We start from the raw sequence: 17398 nt of genomic DNA, 5'->3' as shown, positions 1-17398 counted from the left end.
CATGCACGATACAGAAACCACTTGGAATGCAGTGGTGCTACTTTTAGTAAAAGTTACCACAATGTAGGAATATACTCTGTTTGTATACTCTGTGAATACAAGTAAAAGTCCTGTATTGCAACTTTTACAAAATAAGTACCAAAGATTAGATTTAGATTAGATTAGACAAAGGCTTAATTGGTTAATAATAGACAAAGTATAAAATAAGGCTTAATTGGTTAATAATGTGTATTTAGTAATTTAGTAATTTATAACTAGTTTAAAAAATCTTGTAGAGTGAAAAGTACAGTATTTGCCTCTAAAATGTAGTGGAGCAGAAGTAGAAAGTAAAAAAACTAAAATATATGGAATGAAATGTCAAGAAAAAGCACTCAATTACTAGTACTAGTAAAAAATTTTAAACTTGGAATGTGACTTGCATGCGGTTTTGGGGAAGCTGTGATTTCTCACTTCCAATTATAAACTAAACTATTTTGATTCTGATCTATTTATATCAGCCTGTCATTTCTGATGCTGACTACTAGATTCCACTGACGCTCCACACAGCACCAACAGTAGTTGGGAGCATTGAGCGTTAACATTGTTTAGTAGGCTACTATCATTATTGACATCTGTAAATGGGTAAACTTCTACATTCATTGTGGTATTAATACTTTCAATTAAGTAAGAGTTTTTTGGGGGAGTTTCACAACCCAAAACAACACCCCGTAACAGACAGCAGAGTCTTCTGTAACATGTAGCCTTGCCTCATTTCATAATATTTATTTATCCTATTGGATTTCTTTCTTCCATCTTCCACGCCTGCAGGGGGAATGTTTAAAAGCTTAAGACAGCTGATAAAACATCTCTAAACGTTGCGCTTCGTCGCGTTTCACCAGAGACAAGAGATTTACGACTTGATCCCACTGCTAATTACGGACGATCCTTTAATGTTATTCCCATCCAGTCCCATGAAAAGATCCTTGATATGCTTGTAATTAGAATACTTGGAGGGGATGGGGGGGTTCAACCGCAAGTCTAACACACTGGTTCTCAACGTGGGGTCCGGGGCCCCGCCAGGGGTCCCACAAATGGGACCCTTACGGGGAGCAAGTGGAGCAAAAATGAACACTTCAGATTTTATACTGTAGATTGGGGGTCTGACAGATGGGGGGGGGGGATCTACACTATAAAAATCCTCAGTGCTAATGCTTATTTAAAGTGTACAGATATGTGTACACTCTGAGTTACAGGCCGTAAGGGCCCATTTACAGACCCTAATAAGGGTCGATTTGGACTGCTGGTGGTCCCCGGACCCCATGTTGAGAAGCGGTGTTTTAAAAAGACGTTCTGCCTGCTCTGTGGATTTGAAGCGATGTGACTTCTGGACCTTCGCTGGAACGATGCCGTGAGTAATGCAGCGCAAATCCAAACAAAACAAAACAAAACGACACACCTAAACCCTAAGGTCTTCACACGGTGTCTGGAAAAGCGTGGGCGCTCTTCCTGTTAGCTTGTAGACCCGTGTGTGTGTGTGTGTGTGTGTGTGTGTGTGTGTGTGTGTGTGTGTGTGTTCATGGTCAGATCCATTACAAAAGGTAACCGGAGCCCAAATACCACTTTTGAAGAAACTGTAAAAATCAAACATGGGGGTCCGAGCCTCCGAGGGGGTGCAGTGCTGTCACTCTGCAGTGAAGAGCCTTTTCAAGGTGTGTGTGTGTGTGTGTGTGTGTGTGTGTGTGTGTGTGTGTGTGTGTGTGTGTGTGTGTGTGTGTGTTCCCATGATGACTAACCCAACTGTGACAGAAGACCTGGACATTAATCATCTGCACTGCTGCTGGGAATCTCCACACACGCACGCACACAACACACACACACACGCACACGCACACACACACACAGTGTACAAATGAGCCACAGTGCACGCTCAGAGTGAAATGAACACTGAGGATTTTACAGTGTAGATTGGGGTCCCAGACATAATTAAAAACAGATCTGCATCAAAGGGGGGGTCCGTAGATTAATGCATATCAAAGCTGGGGTCCTTGAAATAAAAAAGGTTGAGAACCCTAAAGTAAAGTAGCATACTGTAGCTGGTGCTGCAGAAAGATCATGATGAATACGTACGCCGGGTCTGCCACCACATGGTCCGTACAGCTGCAAAGTCTGAAATGAGACAGAGAATAATAATAATAATGCTTGCATTTTTTTGCGCTTTTCTATGCACTACGTGCTTACTCAAAGCGTTTTAGAATAGACATCAATTCATTATGCACATGTTTTGCTTAGATTTACTCTTTTTATGGTATTTTCTGTTGGATTCTTTATTTATTTGTTCATTCATTATTTAATTAATTTGCTCTCCAATTTATTATCAATATATTATGGCGATTCATGCCATCTTGGGGTGGAGGTGGCTCAGGAGTAGAGTAGCCGGATGGGTTCCCAGTTATCGAACCCGGGCTCCCCCAGAGTTAGTGTCGAAGTGTCCTTGAGCAACAAACTGAACCCCAAATTATTAATCCCGATGTGCAGGTTGGTGCCTTGCATGGTTTTCTCCGCCATCGGTGTGTGAATGGGTGAATGGAATGTAATGCACAATCTATGTAAAGCGCTATATAAATGCACCATTTACCTTTCATTTTTTTTAAATCTTCACCTGATGCCCTCCCTGCTTAAAGGGACATTTCACCGCTAGAAGAAACTGCAGTCACTCAATATTAATAGTAATTGTAGTAGATAACAGTAACACAATTTGAAATTTGCACCCTATGGCCAGAGAAATTATGTAGTCTGTGTGTGACTACTAGGGTTTGACTGGATTGCTGAATTCATACAATGCTTTAGTGCACTTCCCCTCCTTGTGTAGAGGAGAGGCTGCATGGAGGTGTGACTTTGTAGTCCAGGAAGTGAGACCACATTTTCATGACAGGTTTTTGGTCATGAACATGGCGTCATGACTCATTAACACCTAGAACACCCAGGGGTATAAAGGACTATTAAATCAGACCCACTAAAATGGGGGAGAACATTTTCATGAAATGACATTGAATGTTGCGCAACAGACGCTCCCAGCCTGTGGAGCGATGTGATCCGTTTTTATATCAATAAATCTATGTCCTGAGCGCTGGGCGTTACTAATTGAAAGAACGGAGAACTCCGTCCCTGCCGCTCGGGGTGTTAAAATAAGCTCTGGTTGCAAAAGGGGTGAAGTGGACCTTTAACAGGTGTCCCGATCAACCAGCAGGGGTCCCTAGTGCTTCGAAGGACTGGTTTCCCACCCACAAAACCTGGTACAGGTACAAAGCTTAGTATAGAGCTTGAAAAGAGACGGCACCCGGAGGAAACCCTGAGGCGAAATGGACATAGTGGCCGAATTTGTTATTGCAGCTCGAGCCAGCGCTGGTCCGTTGACTATCATTGCGCACGTTCATGTTATTGGGGCCATGACACGTGAACGAATGTTTCATACGTGAACGCGCACAAACGGCACAATGATAGTCAACGGCAGCGCGTTCATGTGTTTGGGGCAAATCCATCCCAGAATGCACTCTGTTCCTACACGGAAGGAATGAATGAGTGAAATCGCCTCATGCGCTTTTGAGCAACTTAATGCAAGTGGATGGGAGGAGGAATCCGGTGCCGTCTCTATTCATATATACTCTAAGGTACAAAGAGACAAAGCTAGTACATATCTTTTGCAGAGTCTCTGTTGAAGTGTTGCTCAACATGCTTGTTGACGCCAAGCATGCGTCCGACGAGCAAAAAAATATAAAGCCTGGGGTTAAAAAGAACATGGAACTGTCTGACGGAAATAATTTGTTTTCCCCCCATTACATGTACTGTGAGAATCACTGCTCTGCCCCACCCGGATTGCCCCTGAGCTTTAAAAATAGGCTCAGAGTCTCCATGCTCATCAACTCAGCTCTGTTCTCTTCTAACAAATCATCTAGATCAAGGGTTTCAAAGAGCTTTCAGCTCAAGACTCCAAAGATGACTTTGGTGTCTCCCCCGGGCCCTAACATACATTATGAATTAATCACTTAAGCCCTGTTGCAATAATAGTGAAAATATCATATCTACAAGCTTAGCAAATCACTATTTTAGGGGGGGGGGGGGGGAACTGGAAATCTGTGTGCCTGTTAACCATCCCAGTCACATGAATTCACATTGTCATGTGTCTTCTGCAGACCGGTCTGTCCCCAAGAGCTGGGTGGGTGTTTTGCAGAAACCTAAAAGTGTAAGATCCAATCAGCGTCTGCCCTGTCAGGGCCCTGCGATTGACAGACACTGATTGGCTCTTCCACTTTTTGTTTTCTGCAAAACGCCCACCCAGGGCCAAAATGTGTCATTTTCAGATTCTTTAAGACTTTTTCTTTTGCTAATTTCTGCAATTTGTTTTCCTCATTTTGAAACTAAATAGACAAAAATAAAATATAAAAATAAAAAACTGAAAAAGGGTCCCGTTTGGGATCCAGAGGTGATCTGGAGTGCCCCATAATGATGTTATGATGGCTGATGCGGGTCTCAGCTGTTTGGCCCCGGTCCACACAGTAAGACTCTGCTGTGTTGTGTGTGATAAGACCTCAAAGGGGTCGCTCCTATCGCCCCGTTCACATCTCCTGTTGTTTACATCCACCTGCATGCTGCCGTAAAGAACAACCCCAACGCAGATGAAAGCCTTGGAGCATGTTTGACCCTGTACCCCCCCTTCAGGCACCAGGTCTGTCCAGACACACACACACACACACACACACACACTCTCTCTCTTCTCCCTCCAGGAATACTGCGTGTCATGGCGGTAAAGTCCACGACTGCAAAGAACCTGCCAGAAAGCCGCCTCTCCTCCTCCCACCTGCTCATCAGGTGTATCCGGATCCTCCTCCGCCACGGCCGCTTCCTTTCTGTCGCTCTTCTTCCGAAAAATGTCCTCCAGCTGAGGAGAAGGAGATGAGACAAAAAAGGGTCTTAAAAGACTGCGGAAATGCCGCAAAGAGTGGCCATTTTCAATGTCCTTAAACCCCCTGTACTCATAGAAAACTGGACTTGAGTAATAACTGTACTTTGACCACTTTTCCAGTCTGGTATCTGGCATTTTTGGCTAATGTTCCCACCCAGAATATGGATGCTGGGTTCAAATGGTTAAAAGAAGACACCTTCCTTACCAAAAAGAACTCCCGTTTGTCCACCATCTGGTTCCCATCGTTATCGAGCATGTTAAAGGCGATCTTAAAACCTGCCAGGGGCTCTGAGAAGAAAACAACATCCATTAATCCTTTTCCATAAAAGAAAAACATAATATATAGTATACATAATATAGGTTTACAAATTAACGTAAAACAAGTCATCCTATATGTATTCATGAAGCTTACTGACTTGTAAGAATGCACAGCAGGAACAGGTACTCTGTGTAGCTGACGATGCCTGAAGACAAGATGGATATCAGGTCAATAAGCGTCGTTTTACAACCATGCAACCTGACAGAGCAGGAGGAAGTACTCAGACCTTGGACTTAAAGTTGCACTCTATAACTTGCGTGTGATTATAATCAAATCTATGCTAATACAATAAAACATATACAAATGAGGTGGTTGAATTGGTCTCTCTGCTCTTCTATTGAGACATTCAATCCTGCTTCTGGTAAAGTTTGACATGACTGGTCTACAATAAGGTACAGGCTGAAGGTCAAATTATGATTTCTGCTCTGAGCAAGCAGGCAGGCTACTGTATTAGCTCAGTGGTTGAAATTTCAGAACTTGCGCAGAAGACCCGGGTTTGAAATCTCTGTACAACAGGAAAGTTACAAAGGGTAGCCTCAGAGCCATCTAATAGAAGAATTGCAATGTTGAGGGGGCAGAAAACAGCACGGTCAAGTGGTTCATGTACTCGCGTGAGCCCATAGACTCCAATGCATTCTGTGCACTTCCGGTTATCCCCATGCAATAGAAGTCTATGTAGAAGAGCTGCCATTGGACTGGCCCCATAAAGTAAACGGAGTTTGCGTACTAACTCTGTCTTACTCTATGGCTCTGGGTAGCCTTAAGTAAAAGTATAATACCACAGTGGGAAAACAATATTTATTTTACAAGTAAAAATTTATAAATGTATTATCAAGCATATATACTTAAACTGTATTTTAAAGTACCGGTATGTCCATTTCAGAGTCATATATGATGTTATTGGACTATAATGTCAATTATTAACCACCCATTTTATACTTCAAAAATAGTGTCACATGTTCATTTGGGGGTCCTTGACATTAAAAGGTTTGAGCCTCAAATGAATACCCCGCCTCTCTCTTTCTCTCTCTGATAACATCTTATAAGGTGCCTTTTTTTACTCATGGCCTGTGCTCTTCCCCTCCTCTCTGACAGAGAAACAGAGGCTTTAACAACTCAGCCTGATCTATCTTGCACACAAACCCAAACAAATTCAAAGCCCTGCAGCCTTCTGATCACCTTCTTGTTTGGATAACGCTGTGTAAAACATTCTCAAGTGATCTGTCACCGATCGAGACCGCCTGATTTAGCTTTTGTGTCGGGCTTTGTGTCCTAGACACGCCGCCCCCTTTGTTGTATGTGACACACACGAGAAGGAAAGAGTAACTGTCAGAGGCTCATCTCAGCAGACTGAGGAGGGGCCGGCCGCCTAGCCGCTTGCTCTCTCTCTCTGAAAGCATTCCCAAGCCTTTGTTTTGCTGCAGAAGATAGAGAATTGAAGCACAGATAGTTCTGGGTGACTGCTCAAGGTGTTATGGGAAAAAGATTCAGGTATGGGTTTTGCTTCAGGGAGATCTTTTTTGTTCCTTCTTTTTTTAAGAGGATCCTGAAAGGAATACCCCCCCTGAATAAACAAAGATAGACTGATCTTTTGCATGCTCTGTTTCCATAATTTGTTTGCGAAGTCTACTGAAGAACGCATCAGACAACAAATGCATGTTTGTAGATGTGTGGCAGAGGCACAGAGCACTGTGCATTGTGCAGGGAGGCCACAGCACGATGCCTGAGTGTTACTCATGTTATATGCTAGAGCCTGTCCGATATATTGGTTTAGACAATATATCAGCCATTATTTGACTTTTCTGATGACATCGGGAGCAGCCAATGTTTAGCCAATTTTATTATTTTTATCCCACGATTTTGCAACCCATTTTTTCCACCCAGCGTCAATTATCGAATGTAATCCTGGGCGCTACACTTCCTCTGACAACCTGGGGGGGGGGGGGGGGGGGGGGGGGGCAGCGGACTGACCTTCTATGCATGAGGAGTCCAAGCTGCTACTTTTCACCTGACAGGGGGGGAGTTTCCCCGGCCAGACATAGCGGGGGAAGGAACACGTTATTCCGACCAGTTCCTTTCCACTCCATCAGGCGCCCCGGCTGGCCAGGAGGAGGTAGTTTAGAGACCAGGATTACTGCATGTTTTTTGTGGGGGTACCTACCTACCCTAGGGGACACGGGGAGAACATGCAAGCTCCACACAGAAAGGCCCTTTCGCCAACCCCGCCTCGGGTATGGGCACTGATGACGTGGAGGAGAGAATACGCCCCTAGCCATTTATAAATTATGGATAATAAAGGGTTATGACAGATGGGACTTTAGTGGGAGGGGTAAGGATAAATTATGGACTTAAATGGTTCTTCGTCTCAACTCTTAAAGCAAAATGTTTTTTTTAATATTTTGTACCTTGTACCTTTCTTTCTTTCTTTCTTTCTTCCTTTCTTTCATGTTTAAAATATAGATAAGGAGTGGTCTAGGACTCCAAAATCAGGATCAGCATCGGAACCCAAAACCCTGGCATGGTTGGGGCATCTGCTGTACACAGTGATATAGCAGCTCCAGCTGGCACCCAAACGTGACATAAATCCACATCAGAGATGAACAGCGGTGCGGCCTCATAAGTGGAGAAGTTAATCTAAAAATCAGCCGTGACGAGACGCAACAATCCGCTCATCTCTGTTTGACACGAACAAGCCTGACAGTGACAACACGTCTCTGAGGCTTCAAAGAACTTTTCCTAAAGCTCAAATGGAGTCGAGGAGGAGAGGAGAGGAGAGGAGGGGGGAGGAGAAAAAATAACTTTTAAGATTCCAACCATGGCTCATCTTCTATATACCACACACCTTCACTGTGGGAGAGAGAAAAGCACCCCCCTCCACCACCATCACCACCAGCCCAAGTAGATGTTATTTAGACAATACAATGGATTCCACAGAAACACTTCATACAGAGTGGCTGTCGGACCCGGAGATGTAATCCAACGCCGTTCTTAAAGCTTCATAATGTCCGTGGCGTTCGGGGGTGGGGGGCGACTGGGGGCTGGCCGGTGGGACATGCCTCGACACAACAAGGTTCAAACAGCTCCTTCATTCTCTTAAAGCCAAGCTTTGTTCGCAGATCAATCCAGTCCTCCTTTTTTTCCCCTCAACAAAGCCGCAACGTTTAGCAGCCAAGGATTAAAAGCCCCCACATCCCAGCGTTGGCACTTAGCTAAAGCAACAGAGAGAGAGAGAGAGAGAGAGAGAGAAGATGCACCACTATCTCATTTGAACACACACACACACACACACACACACACACACACACACACACACACACACACACACACACACACACACACACACACACACACACACACACACACACACACACAATCTGCTACTATCTACGGCAGTGGTTCTCCACCTTCTCAGGCCGTGACCCCCCAAAATCATCATATTTGGAACCCCCACAATAATCATATTTGAACTAGGACCCCCACCCTCACAAGTACTTGGAATTGTAGGAGTTGAGAAATTACATTTAGTTTGACTTGGTTCCACAGATAAATATTGTGAAAATAGCAGATCTACAAGTAGGTATTGTGCTTTGGAGCTATTTGTTTGAAGGTATTTGGAGAGTCATTATATGGTCAAACATTGTGAAAAATCTAAAAATACAATCTTTCAAGATTTTGCAGTTTCAAAAATAGCAAATATAGCTAACAATCTGGATTTGTTCTGGATTATATAAAACACTGCAAGGATCCAGGGACACAAAAAAACAAAACAAAAGAGAAAGTGAAATCAAAGCCTAAAGGATATGATTTCTTAGGTAATCTGATTTATTTGTGCAGCTGCGTTACGTCATACAGTATGTCAATACATAATGTCATAGATAGATTAATTTACCTCGCTCACGAAGGTTTCTGAACATGTTGGATGATCCTTTGCAAACAGCCGGGGTGTCCGCCAGCATCTTCTCCAATTCCTTAAACAGGGGAGAGAAGAAAGCATCTTAAAAGAGGAATTCATGTAGCGCAGTGATAAGGTGCCTGCCGACCACCAAGAAGGTTGTGGGTTCATCACAGATTTGTCAGGCATCTATGCGAACACAATTGGCCTTCGGGGCATGAAAGCCGGGCGGGGAAGGTGATATTGGTCATTGCACATACTTCAACGGGCTGAGGCGGCACCTGGCAGTAGGTTGGCCGGGATAAGTACGAAGGCCCTACATCCTCCCCTCCATGAACCGATTAGATCCCATCATCCCACCGCCAGTGCCTGGAATCTGGCGCCAGTGCGAACAGAATGCACGACAAAAGGCCATGAAGAAGAACCCGCGCCCCTGTGAACCGGAAGTAGTAACTGGCCATTTTCGAGCTAGAGTCATTCATGTAGCGATCATTGATCATTGATCTAGCGATAGAAAGGCTAATATGCTAACCGGGAGGTCGGATTTTTACTTATGGTGTGACGTCATCACACCATAGAAGCGTTGCCCAGCGACGGGATGCTAAAATACAGTAAAAATAATATAATGAATTCTTCATTAATACTCTTTTATCAAATCTCGTGTTCTCGTGTTTGGCACAGCAGGGTTTTTAATAGCTAAACACGAGATATATCGTGGTTGGCATAGATTGTGCTAACTAACTACATTTTAACCATGTTAGACTCATTGAAAACACACTCCCCTTGGCCCGGCTTAATTCACAGGCTTTTAGGGGCTGCAAACCAGTCTGATAAAAATTTATAACAAATATCTAAATGTTTCAAGCGATGTTTCAAAGTGAAATTCCCCTTTAACCACTAGCGTTCCTATTCTGGTGTAGTAATCACACACGATGAGCCTCTTCTCCTCAAGTTCAACAGTGATGAACTTGTACTTTTTAAGTGCTTTCATTATGAATAGGTGAGACATAGGAGAGACAGCTATGCAGTCCAACAGAACAACAAACGCACCTTTCTTGTGAGGCTCGTCCATGATGACCTGCTACCTGGAAATAACAAGGGATGAACAGTCAGTGCAGCAGGTGATAATGTACATTTAACCACTTGAATGTCATGCATCCATATTCTGGGGGTAGCAAATTTGAGCCTGTAGATCGGCTATTTTTGGCAAAGAGATTGGGGGCAGACAGAAAAAAAAAAGCGATCCAAGTACAACAGAGACAACTCAGGTGCAACTCAGTGTGTGTGTGTGTGTGTGTGTGTGTGTGTGTGTGTGCATGCGTGTGCGTGTGTGTGTGTGTGTGCGTGCGCAACACTAAAGAGAGTGCACACGTACACACACAGCATCAACAACATGAGGTGTGTAATTGCAGCACTGATGCATTCCAGTGATCTATAAACGCTGATAAGAGCCACCTGGCGGGGTCAATGACATGACGACCATCCTGATAACAATGACTATTACTCTCTACTGACACACTGGAAATGACTTATGATGACTGTGGGTGTCGACACTGTGCTGAACCAACGTGAAGGAATACAGTAACTTTACTCTGGTACTCTCGTTCACCACCTGAAACCCAGCTTTTGGCAAAGAGACTTGGGGCCCTATCTTGCATCAGAGTCCCTTGTGTTCCCCCGTAAAAGAGGCGTTCCCCCGTAAAAAGAAAGTCTTGGACACCAGCCTTTATCCCTTGTGTGTTACAATAATGAAACCAATCACGGTCCCCCATTACCTCTAAAAGAAGACTGCGCAACCCAATATACAATACCCATTACCCCCAGTGAAATCTTGGCTCTCATGGAAGAGCGATGCGTCGCTGCCTTGGAATACATTTATTTGATACAGAAGGTTGTTGTGTGTTTCCAGGAGAGTTGCTAGTGTCTCTCTCTCTCTGGAAGAGTCCGCCACACTGAGGCGATCTAACATTGGACACCTGAGGTATGTTTCATACTTTATTTGCCTTTCAATAAAACCATATTTGATAGTGATACATATCACCTACAGTAGATGTTACTGATTATATAGAATGTTATTGTAATCCATACAGTATTTCATGCACAATTAATAAATGAAACTTAACAGACCGAATGCAATTGCGCATGGCACAAATATCATCTTCTTTGAATAGACTATCATCTTTTCACAATTGACACAAGGAATTTACACACACTTCTGCTGACTATAGGAAATTAGAATCAGAGATTCGTGGAGAACTAGGAGAGACATGCATGTGAATGATCTGCTGTGTCCAGGCAGCTCCACTCCAGACGTGTCCATTACAGTTGTGAATTCTATCAAATTATATCGGCATAGCAGGTGGTCTGAGGACCCGTTGTGTGCTTTCCCAGACGTGTGTTAGCATTGGGTAAGATAGCGGCCTCCAGCCACAAATAAAGGAGTCGGCATAATGTATAGTGGGTAGTGTGGCCGCAAGATACCGTTTACGGATAGTGGTTGCTGCTAAATGCGTAATTCACGGGTGGCGGGCAGTGCTAGCAGGTAAGGCACGGTGTAAGATAGAGCCCTTGGTATTTCAGGCAAAGGACCCCCTAGCTGAGAGAGAGATGAAGCAGGGTGTTTTTTGAGTGGAGCTATGTGTGTGGGTGGGTGGCTGGCTGGCTGGCTGGCTGGCTGGGTGGGTGTCTGGGTATCAGCACGAAAAAAGCAAACACACACGCAAGTATTAACTGTATATATGATTCTTTCGGGTGTGCCAGTACCGTACAGTGACAGTACAGTAGAGGGTACAGTAGAGGGACCGCCCCACGGTAACTGTCATTTCTCTACCGTTTTGGACGCCCTTTTTCATAGATTTCATTCATAGCTTCATAGACTTGTTTGACAGCACTATCATGTTGGATTTGTGTTAATGTGTATTTTCAGACATTTAACCACGTAATTTCTTTTTTTGACGGGGCCCGCACCCCGCAGCGGAAGGTGAACTCAAAGAAAATGAACACTCCTTTTTCTATCTGACTGTTAATCATAGTCATACTGTAACACACACAAACACACACACATCAGAGGTTGCATCAGTCTAGACATTTTGACCGATATTTTATGACAAAGACCAGAAAATATAAATCGGACATCGTGACCCGTTGACAATGACACTGCAGTCCATTATAATCTCTCTCTCTCTCTCTCTCTCTCTCTCTCTCTCTCTCTCTCTCTCTCTCTCTCTCTCTCTCTCTCTCTCTCTCTCTCTCTCTCTCTCTCTGAATTGGAAACGGGAGACACTTTATTGTGAAAGTAAGACCGGAACAGAGCATATTATGAGCAGAGTGAAAGGATTTTGAATAGAGCGTAAAGCGGGTTTTAAAATGTGTCAAGAGCGGCTTCGGAGCAAGGAGGACCGCCTACCGCTTGGGGTGGGGCCCTGCACCACATGTTTGAGCATGTTCGGTCGCACAGACCGCTGCGTGATTACTGGAATACACTGCCTGTATCTATTACAGTATAAGCTGTATGAGTAGACTATAATGTATTGCCTCAACAGTCAGCTGAGCCACGTTATGTAATTACCGGTAATAAGAAATTAATCTGAAGTACCCATTTTTGTGCAGTAGGCTACCTTGTGATTGTTTTTTGTTTTTTTGTTTTATTTTATATCCCACAATTTTGTAACCCATGTTTCACCCCTGTGTCAATCATCTAATGTGATCCTGGGCTCTACACACCCTCCACCAACCTAGTCCCCATATATGGGGGACAAGGGGAGAGCAACGGACATGAACTCATGCTTCCTTCATGCCCGAGTGTCCAAGTTGCTCCTTTACACCTGACAGGGGGGAGTTTCCCTGGCTGGACGTAGCGCATGGAAGGAACACGTTATTCCAACCAGTTCCTTTCCCCTCCATCAGGCGCCCCGGCAGTTTAGTGACCAGGATTACTGCATGTACCTTGTGAGTGTTTGTTATTCTTAAGGAAATATGTTCAAACGCAACGGATTATTGAGAAACCATTGCGCACGATGCATGCACTCAATGGGCAAATGGTAATGTAGGTAATTAATTATCTTAGTTATCTGTGCAAGATAAAAATAAATCGTAAACAACACCTCACGATGCGGGTCATTGTGTGCTTATAGATTGGCTATACACTATTTTAAACCGTTTGAAAAATAATAATTAAAAAGGAACAGATTTGGACATAGATGGTTTCCACCCAACAGCAACAATATATATATATATATACAGTATATATATATATAGTTTTTCAAAGCACTTCTTTATTATTTGATTAATTGAAAAAGTCATCAACAGAAACGTCGCTTCAAAATAATCGATTTGCAGAATTGCATCCCTAAATCTACATGGCTCTTTTTTTTACCAGACATGAAACCATAACATGGCCATGTTCAAGGCCTTCCTAAACGTCAACAATTCTCTCTTTTTACAACCACAGCAATAACCATAAAACACCACACTCAGTGCTATTTCCTCACACGCTCGCGTCAGAAACGAACGGATGCTATTCTTCACATTCCCGTTATACATGCTGGCGCGCGTCTAAACTATTAACAGGTCACAGGATATCAATTATAACGAGCCAACTGTAAACATACAATTGATATGTACGATTCAAAGGTGAACGGCACATGTTCACGTCTTGTTTTGGTGTGCGGGTCTTTGTGAGCTTGTTGCCACATAAATGAGCCATAAAGGAGAGTCTGCTGGTAAAGATGTGTATCTTTATGCAGGTGTTATGACTGTAGTGGTGGAAAGTAACATGAGTGCATTTACTCTGGTACCGTTATGTCTAAGTACAGTTTTGAGGACTTACATTTACTTTCCCTGATTATGTCAATTTGTTTTATTGCGACGGTAGGTCGCAGTTACTATGAAAACCTTCAGTTTCCCATCAGTATTGTGGTGTCGTATCACGTTACGCCTCCATATATGGTCATGCCTCGTGACACGTCACGACACATCATGCCTCTGTCTAATATACGGCGTGGTATATATAGGTATATGTATAGGTATATACCAAGTGGCCTTGTGGTTAGAGTGTCCGCCCTGAGACTGGGAGGTCGGGTTCGATCCCCGGCCTGGTCATACCAAAGACTCTAAAAATGGGACCCAGTGCCTCCCTGCTTGACACTCAGCATCAAGGGTTGGATTGGGGGTAAGTCCCTGCGACATACTAGCGTCATGTCCAGGGTGTGTACTTGTACATCAAGCTGCCTCACGCTACAGAAACAGGAGATAGGCTCCTGCCCTATGGGCCTCAGGCCTCATGGCTCGGCAAGGCTACTTACTTTACTTATATATAGGTATACAAATCTAATATACGGCAACCTTCCCCATGTTTCTTCACTAGTCCGATCCAGAAGAACACAGTTTGCCGGCAACTGCTACAGAGCTGATCATGAGGTTATAACGTATCGTCCTTTCTTCTCTGGAATCCTGCCTCAAAGCAGACCAGAGGTAGAAAACTGTCGTTCCCTGATGTCATCGCTAGGGACACATGCATGCTTCAGTAAGCAGGAACTGGGGATGGCAATGAAAGACCGGAAAGTCTGGCGTGGCATTGTGAAATCCATGATCTCGACTGCAGTCGAAAAATGATGATATCACGCTTCATGACACACTCCATATAGCTGTCTCCATATGTCATACATACTGTATCTTTTGTGTTGAGACCCTGTAATGTTGTTTATATAATGAAGTTGTGAGAAGACCCTGTTTATTCGATGCATCCTGTAATGTTAAACGATTAGTTTGTTCCATGATCTTTATGATTATTTATTACTTTTGTTTATGATTTGAAGTATTTGCTTATTGGATGTTGCTTATTTGATGTTAGTTTATGCCCTAGTTATTTATGCCTTTGTTTGGTACTGATTGTTACTACCTTTCCTTTCCTGTTCAGTTAACCATCAATTCCACCGTTACATTCATCACCACTCATCACCACCATATCTGTTAATGTTGCATGCCATCCAAATAAACGACAGCTTTTAAGCAATCTGAGCCTGGACTTAATACCCTGACCAGTATTCCGATGCCTGTGTGCTAAAGTTCAATAATCATCAAACTACAATTCTTTCGCTCATGATAACCAGTGTGGTTGGTAAATGGTAAAATGGTAAATGGTGCATTTATATAGCGCCTTTATCCAAGGCACATTACAGAGATTGTGCATTACATTCACCCTAGCTCTGGTCCATAGCCAATGCTTCTATGATCCTGCCCTGCATACTTTCGCTTTTAACTCTTCTCTTTAGCGTAAATTAAAAAAAAGTTTTTGCTACTCACCAAAACAAAGGCAGGTTGTGTCATTAGAAAACCTACTTTCCTTAGTGGACGCACTCTAAACCCCCCACCACACGTATAAACGGTACCTTTTGGCGAAAAAGGGATTTTGTTTCCACCGGAAAAAAATACTTAGTTACTCCAATGCGCCCTCTACCGATATTGCCAAGAGAACTGTCTCATAGAGAATATTTTCCCTCAGCCAAAAGAAGTATCGTTTATATGTGTGGTTGGGGGCTCAGAGTACGTCCACTAAGGAAAGTAGGCTTTCTAATGACACAACCCGCCTTTGTTTTGGTGAGCAGCAAAAACGTTCTTTTTAAATACGCTAAAGAGGAGAGGCTGGTCTGAGTTCCATGTGAGATTTACAACGAAAGTAGCATAGCCAATGCAGGGCAGAATCATAGAAGCATTGGCTATGGACCAGAGCTACATTCACCCATTCACACACACATTCATACACCGATGGCAGCGGAAACCATGCAAGGCACCAACCATCACATCGGGAGCAATTAGGGGTTCAGTGTCTTGCTCAAGAACACTTTGACAGTAACTCTGGGGGAGTCTGGGTTCGAACTGGCAACCTTACGGTTACCATCCAGCCACTCTACCCCTGAGCCACCGCCACCCTGCGACGCGGTTGCCGCGACACGAGTCACATTTGCAAATGAACCAAGTTGGTACAACACATATATGTGGAGCTACCTATCTTCATAATATGAAGATCACGACACTGACCTCATCAAACCCTGGATAGCCATACATGGTTTGACATACTAGATCTGCATATATGGAACCGGCCAGCAACTCTACATCTGACCTCACTGACATCTGATTAATAGTTCAACTCCTGTCCTCTACACCCAAGACAAACAATAGAAAAGCAAGACTCCGCTTTACTCTATGATGTAGGTGGTCACCTCTTTTTAAGAGACCAGAAGTACTGTAGGTTGTAAGTCTATTGTTTCCAATGGGAGAAACTTGAACGTGAACACAGCTTCTGAGTCTGACCATTCCCATGCATGGTCACTGAATTAAATATTGGACCCATTCCATACATGTTTTCAGACACTAAAATTGCTTTTTTCAAAGAGACAAAACAGGAGAAAATCTACTTTTTGTGAGATCTAGCATTTAGCAACAGTAATCATAGGATGTTTGTGAGATCTGACACCAGATCTCATATGATAGTGTACCTCCTCTTAGGACTACTACGCTTTGCACCTAGTGGCAAAGCGTGGGATGGCGTATCTTCCTAAAATAAGCAACTTTGTCCACATCCAGCAGAGATGAGAGAACACCAACACTTTGAACATCATCTACCATCATAAAGTTGCTCACCGTATCACCATATTCTAACTTTTTGTGTTTTTTGGTAAATTATGATCATTCTACAGAATCACACAAAAGTATCAAAAGTTCCACAAGCTCAAAATGCGGCACGAAATGACATTGTTTTTGCTTGTCAATTTGCTACTTTTGCTATTTTAATCCTAAATAGTAACAGTTTGGGTCTTTGGACATACCGAATGATTTAATGTATTAGAAATCCATAATGGATCATTTCATAAAAAATTATGGATTGTGACATGGTGACACTCACCCTTGGGTTGGGACATGGTGACAGACTCGATGAAGTTGAGTGGAGTCATGTAGAGTTGACCCTCTAACTCCACGGAGCAGAACTGATAGAACCTTCTCTCATGAGCAGACATGTGTGTCTCTCCATCATCCACAACCTGATATCACACACACACACACACACACACACACACACACACACACACACACACACACACACTCTCAATATTTAGGTTTTATTGTCACATCACAGGTTTACAGATGTAAAGAAGTGGGTATATTTGTCGGTACGTGCGTGCACCAATGGGTTCCATCATTTTGTCATATTCCGTGAGAAGATGTGAGAAATGTATGCACGCATACACAG

At 43.4% G+C, this 17398-nt stretch overlaps 1 protein-coding gene across 1 annotated transcript in view; it reads right to left on the bottom strand.

Moving 5' to 3' along the window:
• LOC310873891 (calcium uptake protein 3, mitochondrial-like) overlaps positions 1-17398 on the bottom strand; it is a 32574-nt gene that overhangs the window by 13170 nt on the left and 2006 nt on the right. The window contains exons 2-8 of the mRNA XM_083786449.1: positions 17054-17189; positions 10201-10235; positions 9148-9226; positions 5356-5403; positions 5145-5227; positions 4835-4915; positions 2107-2145 (exon numbers count right to left, since the gene is read on the bottom strand). Of these exons, the coding sequence (XP_083642575.1) occupies positions 2107-2145; positions 4835-4915; positions 5145-5227; positions 5356-5403; positions 9148-9226; positions 10201-10235; positions 17054-17189 (501 nt within the window). The remainder of the gene's footprint in view (positions 1-2106; positions 2146-4834; positions 4916-5144; positions 5228-5355; positions 5404-9147; positions 9227-10200; positions 10236-17053; positions 17190-17398) is intronic.

The sequence above is a fragment of the Protomyctophum parallelum genome (genome assembly GCF_964188405.1).
Source record: "Protomyctophum parallelum genome assembly, chromosome: 16".
Lineage (NCBI taxonomy): Eukaryota > Metazoa > Chordata > Actinopteri > Myctophiformes > Myctophidae > Protomyctophum > Protomyctophum parallelum.
This window is presented reverse-complemented; position numbering and strand designations above follow the sequence as displayed.